The sequence below is a fragment of the Vespa crabro genome, chromosome 2 (assembly GCF_910589235.1).
Source record: "Vespa crabro chromosome 2, iyVesCrab1.2, whole genome shotgun sequence".
Taxonomy (NCBI): domain Eukaryota; kingdom Metazoa; phylum Arthropoda; class Insecta; order Hymenoptera; family Vespidae; genus Vespa; species Vespa crabro.
This window is the reverse complement of record NC_060956.1, coordinates 9,608,027-9,616,447: the sequence shown is the minus strand read 5'-3', so window position 1 is coordinate 9,616,447 and position 8,421 is coordinate 9,608,027. Positions and strand designations below refer to the sequence as shown.

The following is an 8,421-nucleotide window of genomic DNA, read 5'->3' as shown; positions in this document are numbered from 1 at the left end:
TTATAAAATCGAATATTTTATATGTAACTATTTAATATAGACTAGATTATAATGTTGATTCTGCATCATTATTTTCTAATGTCTTGAAAATGAATTTGAAGGTTATTAATTATCATAATGATTACCTAAGATCGTTACTATATACGTAATTTATATGTATAAATATTAACAAATTTTATAAAAAGATCTAGCGCCATCTACTACTTTTGTAATAATAGGCATGTACTAATAGATACGTTGCGACAAAATTCACCAATCACAGTACTACTACGTAAGCTTTTGTTACAAAATTTTATAAAAAATAATAACTTCACGTATAAATAGAAATATATTAATATTTGTAACTTTTGTGTCAATTTGTTAAATTCTGAAAAAATCATGATTATTATACTAAACAATATTTTAATTAATATTAGAAGTGTTTGAAATACGTAATCATAATTTTTATTAACTAGGGGGCACTACGAAGAAAAGCGTCTGATGCTACATTGAGTCCAAAAATCGTCCGCATAACTCTATTTCCGTTACAGCTTACGAAGAAGCGGTATGGTATTGAACTTTTAAGATAAAAAAGATCTCGAAGCATCGACAAATGCCTCGAGTATATTTTTGTATAAAAGGTAAAATATTATTATTTATGTATTATTGTATGTGTATTCTATTTTCTTTATATACTTATAATATAGTAATAATATAATATATATTAAGTAAGATATATACAATATACTTTTACAACTTTTACAGTAGATTTTATTATAAAGTATTAATAGTAAAAAGTCAACAATATCGAGATTTTTTTTATTTTAAGAAGCTAAGAATAAATGCACAAGTTATAACATTATTTTATATATTTATGTATATATTATATAATAAATTGTATCATATATAATGTTTCAGAATGGGAAATTGGTATGGTTCTCTGTAAATATAAGAAAATTTGCATCTTTTGAATATATATCTTGATAAACCAACTAGGACGATGTTTCTCTATAACTTAACATTACAACGTGCCACCGGCATTACACATGCTGTGCATGGAAACTTTTCTGGAAGCAAAATGCAAGAAATCCTTGTTTCACGTGGAAAGTCCTTAGAACTTTTAAGACCAGATCCTAATACTGGAAAAGTTCATACATTACTAACTGTTGAAGTTTTTGGAATTATAAGATCATTAATGGCCTTTAGGCTTACAGGCGGAACAAAAGATTATATAGTCATAGGTTCTGATTCAGGACGCATTGTGATTTTAGAATATATTCCTGCCAAAAATATTTTTGAGAAAGTACATCAAGAAACATTTGGTAAAAGTGGTTGTAGACGAATTGTTCCTGGACAATATCTAGCAATAGATCCCAAAGGCAGAGCTGTTATGATAGGTATATATATAGAAATTCATAGACTAAGCCATTATATATAATGTTATAGCCAAATGATTACTTCTTTAATCCGTGTTTCAACTGAATTACATTGATTATAAACATTTTTAATGATGGTATTTTAAATCAAAATTTTATATGAAGAATTAAATATTCGGAAAAATAATATACAATTAATTTTGTAGGTGCCATTGAAAAACAAAAGCTTGTGTATATTTTGAACAGAGATCCTGAAGCTCGTCTCACTATTTCTTCTCCTTTAGAAGCACATAAAAGTAATACTTTGGTATACCATACAGTTGGTGTGGATGTAGGTTTTGAAAACCCTATGTTTGCTTGTTTAGAAATTGATTATGAGGTACGTGTATATATTAGCTCAGTTGCAATGGTCATATATTTAAATATAGTGTCAATTCTATAATTTTACTATATAATCTTCTATTTATAGGAAGCAGACAGTGATCCTACAGGAGATGCAGCTGTTAAAACACAACAAACATTAACTTTATATGAACTTGATCTTGGTTTGAATCACGTTGTTCGTAAATATAGTGAACCATTGGAAGAACATGCTAATTTTTTAGTGTCTGTACCCGGTGGTAATGATGGTCCCAGTGGTGTGCTTATTTGTTCTGAAAATTATTTAACTTATAAGAATTTAGGTGATCAGCATGATATTCGTTGTCCCATACCAAGAAGAAGAAATGATCTCGATGATCCAGAAAGAGGCATGATATTTGTATGTTCTGCAACGCACAAAACAAAAAGTATGTTTTTCTTTTTGGCACAAACTGAACAAGGAGATATATTCAAAATTACTTTGGAAACTGATGAAGATATGGTTACTGAAATAAAGTTGAAATATTTTGATACTGTACCTGTAGCAACAAGTATGTGTGTATTAAAAACAGGATTCTTATTTGTTGCATCTGAATTTGGAAATCAGTAAGTAGTAACTTGCTATGTTCAAACATTTTTAATTAATATTTATAGTGAATATTATAATAGGAAATCTAATTCTTTTTCAGTTACCTTTATCAAATTGCTCATCTTGGAGATGATGATGATGAACCAGAATTTAGTTCAGCAATGCCTTTAGAAGAAGGAGACACATTTTTCTTTGCACCTAGACCACTTCGCAATCTAGTATTAGTAGATGAAATGGACAGTTTATCACCAATTATGGCTTGTCAGGTTAATAAATAATTTTTTATATTATTATTATATTTATATTATTTTATAATTATTTATGCATGCACCATTAAGTAGAGAAGTGGCATAACAGTTGTTTCTTTTCTGTGGAATGGTGCAAAATAAAAATTATTCTTAGTCGCCTTTAATTTGTATTTGCAAATTGAAGTGAAACCTAAGAATTACATATATTCATTAATATAGCTATTTGAATGAAGTCTGATAAATTGTATACAATTTTTATTTCTCAGGTTGCTGATTTAGCAAATGAAGATACTCCACAATTGTACATTTCATGTGGCAGAGGACCACGATCTACTTTTCGTGTATTGCGTCACGGTTTAGAAGTATCAGAAATGGCAGTCAGTGAACTTCCTGGCAATCCAAATGCAGTGTGGACTGTTAAAAGAAGAGTTGATGGTCAGTCTATGAATAAATTGATTTACGATTTCTTTGCATGTTACTACTTATTGCTTATGTATCAATGATAGGTCTTATCATTATATTTTCACTTTTCAAATATAGACGCACTTTATTTTATTTGTTAACTTTTCAGTTATGATTCCTTTATTTATGAAGTATAATCTTTTAAATTTATAATTATGCAAGATCAAGATTAATTGAAAATTTTGTTTATTCTTTTATTATCTGTTTTTCCTATAATATAAAATAAATGTATATAGATAGATATCATAACTGGAATGGTTATAGAAATATTTATGATTATTTTACGTAGAATCATAAAAAATAAATAACTTCTTTGAACAAAAAAAGGACAGATACATCAACGTTAGTATTGTGAATTTGATAATGTAAATAAAAGTAAATAAGAAAAAATTTAAGTAAACGATATTAATAAACCTGGTGTCTTGATACACTCTTATCAAACACCAGTTCTCTCTTACAGGCTGCCTGCACGCTAATGGTTGAGCCACAGAACACAGAATGACCAAAAGGTAAGGACTTCGAAACTGGCACGGATGAGAGTTGATTTGCTCCAAATAGCCCATCCACTCTTTGTGTGCCAAAAAGAAGAGCGTGCACAACCACGATTGAAGACATTAATCGCTTCAATATTCATTCAGTAACATAATTTTATTTCATAATCTAGATTATCTTTTTGATTTTGATTGCAGAGGAATATGATGCATACATCATAGTGTCCTTCGTGAATGCTACTCTTGTGCTTAGTATTGGAGAAACTGTTGAAGAAGTGACTGATTCAGGCTTCCTTGGCACTACTCCTACACTCAGTTGTTCCGCTTTGGGAGAAGATGCTTTAGTACAGGTAAGTACTTTTGATATTAATGTAAATAATAATATTTTTTAACTGCACTATGGTATCTCCGACACCTGGTTTACCACGTGTCGGTCGTCATTTTCTAGTGCGAAAATAAAATTAGGACTGACGGCATTGTTGGAACACTTAGACAATTACTAAATGTTCTTGGTATTATATGTCCAACAAAAACATAAATGTTCCAAAAAGTGATAGATTCATATTTTACACATTTATAAGAGCAATATAATTTCTGTATTCTATATTCTAAGTGATAGTTCTGTATTTTTTGCAGGTATATCCGGATGGTATACGTCATATTAGAGCCGATAAGCGCGTGAATGAATGGAAAGCACCGGGTAAGAAAACAATCGTGAAGTGTGCAGTAAATCAACGTCAAGTGGTAATAGCTCTTACTGGTGGAGAATTGGTCTACTTTGAAATGGATCCTGTATGTATAATATTATTAATTCTAGTATGAAATATATTCATATAAACGCACAAATTGTTCTCTTTGAATGGTCTTAAATATGTCAAAGATGTAGATCGTGCGAAAAATATACCGCTTTTCTATTCAATTATCGTATATTTGCATTCGATATGGCATTGAAAAGTGGACATTTTGAATTTATATAAAAATTTAAACGTTAATTGCAATTTATTAATTTGCAGACTGGTCAACTGAATGAATATACAGAAAGAAAGAAAATGCCATCGGAAGTAATGTGCATGGCGCTCGGAAATGTAGCTGTTGGAGAGCAACGTTCATGGTTTTTAGCTGTTGGTCTTCAAGATAACACTGTGAGAATTATTTCATTGGATCCATCAGATTGTTTAGCACCTAGAAGTATGCAAGCTCTACCTGCAGCAGCTGAAAGTTTATGTATCGTAGAAATGGGTGTTAAAGATATCGATAATTCTGAGGATGCAACACCACAACAATTCAGTCTTTATTTAAATATAGGTAAAAATATTTTTATAAAAAGCACGATTCTATAAATAATTTTAACAATACAAAATTATAATATTAATGTTTATTGTATAGGTTTACAAAATGGTGTTTTATTAAGGACTGTATTAGATCCTATTTCTGGAGACCTTGCAGATACACGTACTCGATATTTAGGATCTCGACCTGTGAAACTATTTAGAATAAAAATGCAGGGTAATCAAGCAGTGCTAGCTATGAGCAGCAGGTCATGGCTTAGTTATTATTACCAAAATCGTTTCCATTTAACACCTTTATCTTACGAAAGTTTAGAATTTGCCTCTGGCTTCAGTTCTGAACAATGTCCAGAGGGTATCGTTGCTATATCAACAAATACACTTAGAATTTTGGCTCTAGAAAAATTAGGAGCAGTTTTCAATCAAGTCAGTTTTCCATTGGAATATACTCCAAGAAAATTTGCTATTCATACCAATTCTGCACATATAGTAATCATAGAGACAGAGCATAATGCGTATACAGAAGAAACGAAACAGCAAAGAAGATTACAAATGGCAGAAGAAATGCAAGAAGCAGCAGGTGCCGAAGAAGCTGCAGTTGCCAGAGAATTGGCAGAAGCATTTCTGTCGGAAGAACCTAATGAAACTGTTTTTGGTGCGCCAAGAGCAGGACCTGGTCTTTGGGCATCACTTGTAAGAATTATAGCACCTACAACTGGACATACATTCGAAGTACACAGATTAGAACAAAATCTAGCCGCATTATGGTAATTTATATTGCTTTTATAAAACTATAAATTTATTATTAAATACAAAAGAACAGAGTTTTATGTATGTGTTATACTATTCTTTGTTACAGTTTAGGTTTAGTTAAATTTAGTAATCAAGGCGATCAATTATTCCTCATTGTCGGCGTTGCAAAAGAATTTCAACTTAATCCTAGAGTCAGTAATGGAGGCTTCCTTTATACTTACAAGTTAGTGTAATCTCTTTCCAGTATTCTATTTTATATGTATATACCATATATAATAATATATGTATATGATGATAAGCATAATAGCTGTATTTTTTGATGATATTCCTGCAGTGCTGATATACAAGTATATATATTTTTGTACTATTCTACATCGTAATGCATTGTTGAAAATTGTATTTTCTTTTCTCCAGAGTAAATGCGGAATGTACAAGCGTCGAATTATTACATAAGACTGTCTTGGATGAAGTTCCGTTAGCAATTTGTCCATATCAAGGAAGAGTGCTGGTTGGTGTTGGCAGAATGCTACGCCTTTATGATATGGGTAAAAAAAAACTATTACGAAAATGTGAAAACAAACACATTCCAAATGCTGTTGTTTCTATCAACGCTGTCGGACAACGTATATATGTCAGTGATGTACAAGAATCAGTTTATGCTGTTAGATATAAACGCCAAGAAAATCAACTAATCGTTTTCGCTGATGATACACATCCGAGATGGATCACGGCAACTTGTGTACTAGATTACGATACCGTAGCTACAGCTGATAAATTTGGAAACATTGCAGTGGTAAGTTAAAATCGTAAAGTCAATGTGAATATCGTTATTATAATATAAACATTATAACAAGTATGATACTTTTTTAATAGATACGACTTGCTAGTGGTATTAACGATGATGTAGACGAAGATCCAACTGGTAATAAAGCACTTTGGGACAGAGGTTTATTAAATGGTGCTAGTCAAAAAGCTGACACTGTCGCATGTTTCCACGTTGGTGAAACTGTTATGTCTTTGCAAAAAGCTACTCTTATTCCTGGTGGTTCTGAAAGTTTAGTTTACACGACATTGAACGGTACGGTAGGAGTACTTGTACCTTTTACCAGTCATGAGGATCATGATTTCTTTCAACATCTCGAGATGCACATGCGTTCGGAACATCCACCGCTTTGTGGAAGAGATCACCTTTCTTTCAGATCATATTATTATCCTGTGAAGAACGTTATAGATGGCGATCTTTGTGAACAATTCAACTCGATCGAACCTTCAAAACAGAAAAGTATTGCAAGTGATCTTGAACGAACACCGTCTGAGGTGTCGAAAAAATTAGAAGATATACGTACACGTTACGCTTTCTAGAATAAATATTTTATAATGTTCATACATATATTCATCTCTATTTTGGTTGTTCACAAATAATCATTGGAACATGTAAGTTAATATATTTTTATTTTCGAGCAAACTACATTGATACGTATAGTCCTACTTATAATAATTTTAATTTATATCCACATTGAACTCACATTATGACTACGGAATTATATCGAATATATTAATGCATTAATTCTTAATAAGTAGTAATATTACAATTTATAATTTACTAAGTTATATCTTGCGTGTTTTGAAATTGTACAAATAGTATACGATATAAAAAAAAAATCGAAAATTAGATTTTCGTTCGTGTTATGTAGTAAAAATATTGCTTTTTCTAGTTTTCTAGTAAAGAAAATATTTAATAATAAATTGAATTGGTAATTTCAATGTGTTCGAAAACATACTTTAGATACTTTAACTTAACATTAAGTCATTGCCTTTATAGATCAAATAAAAAAAGTCAATAAACTTTATTACGTATGCAAATTTGATGAAAACTTCATAAAATTAATAAATGTGAATTAATAAAATATAAAATTATTTATCTTATTATAAGTAAAGTGAGTGTAACAGTATTATAGTAATTTTTTTTTTATATAATACAGACTTATCTAAATTTGTACTGATTGTGAAATATGTAATTTTTTATTTTTTTTTAACTCTTTCATTTCCTATATTAATCTATGTAACATATACTGTCATATTATCAAAACGGTTGTGACAGTATATATTTGTTATTTCAAATTTAATAATCTTTGTACATGTTTATAGATCATAATCACCATTCTTTTTGTGAATTTAAGATAATGAATAATCTTTAATGTTGATTATATATCTAATAATTTGGTAATATAAAAAATACTTCGTATAATATCGTAATTCTTAAAATTTTTGGTGCAGTTATATCAAATAAAATATTGCAATCACTTTGCATATTGATATCGTCAAACAACTTGAAAGTAATATATATATATTACTTATGCAATAAAAATTGTGAAAAATTTACTCTTAATCATCTATTATACACAAGTTTTCAACATTATAGTGATTATATTTATTTAGTAAACGTTAGGAGCTAATTGTATACAATATTAATATTTTATACAATAAATATTCATTGAAGGAGAAAAACAGGTAACCATATTTTAAGATATTATTCCATTGGCATATTACAGTACATTGTAACATCTTAATCCTTAGAAATTATCATTTAAGAATAATCATTAAACTGTTTTTATACACAATCTCATATACAATATTCAATAAATATATAGTATCATATAAATTACATGTTTCCTTGTTGCAATTTCAATTATCTTTGTGGTATACATATTCTCAAAGAATTCATTTAATGTAAAACTCGATAACTAATTATTTACATTATTTTGGAATAGCAGTCAAACTTTATGAAATAAATAAAAAGGATATAAACAATAGTATTGTAAAGATATTTTTATTACAAAAATGATTTATATATTTATTATGCGATAAATTTTCTTA

General features: G+C 29.3%; 1 protein-coding gene across 3 annotated transcripts; it reads left to right on the top strand.

Moving 5' to 3' along the window:
- The first annotated feature begins 356 nt into the window (after positions 1–356).
- LOC124422360 (splicing factor 3B subunit 3) lies at positions 357–8,165 on the top strand. 3 transcript variants are annotated; one of them, XM_046958721.1, is made up of 13 exons: positions 379–620; positions 898–1,376; positions 1,562–1,734; positions 1,825–2,321; positions 2,405–2,570; positions 2,819–2,987; positions 3,704–3,855; positions 4,142–4,297; positions 4,519–4,810; positions 4,892–5,558; positions 5,651–5,767; positions 5,959–6,337; positions 6,418–8,165. In XM_046958721.1, exons 2-13 carry the CDS (start codon positions 980–982, stop codon positions 6,904–6,906), a joined length of 3,654 nt encoding a protein of 1,217 aa, XP_046814677.1. In that variant the 5' UTR covers positions 379–620; positions 898–979; the 3' UTR covers positions 6,907–8,165. The 3 variants fall into 3 exon arrangements, with proteins under 3 accessions (XP_046814678.1, XP_046814679.1, XP_046814677.1); XM_046958722.1 differs by lacking the exons at positions 4,142–4,297; positions 4,519–4,810; positions 4,892–5,558; ... (1 more) ...; positions 5,959–6,337; positions 6,418–8,165 and adding an exon at positions 3,462–3,523 and having other exon boundaries at positions 357–620; positions 3,704–3,845; XM_046958723.1 differs by lacking the exons at positions 4,142–4,297; positions 4,519–4,810; positions 4,892–5,558; ... (1 more) ...; positions 5,959–6,337; positions 6,418–8,165 and adding an exon at positions 3,475–3,523 and having other exon boundaries at positions 359–620; positions 3,704–3,845.
- Positions 8,166–8,421: the final 256 nt, after the last annotated feature.

Bases quoted from the DNA above. Each gene is read 5' to 3' on its own strand.
- LOC124422360 (XM_046958721.1), top strand. From the start codon at position 980: ATGTTTCTCTATAACTTAACATTACAACGTGCCACCGGCATTACACAT. The intron at 4,811-4,891 runs GTAAAAATATTT...TTTATTGTATAG, and splicing joins CAGTCTTTATTTAAATATAG to GTTTACAAAATGGTGTTTTA. The intron at 5,559-5,650 runs GTAATTTATATT...TCTTTGTTACAG, and splicing joins CAAAATCTAGCCGCATTATG to TTTAGGTTTAGTTAAATTTA.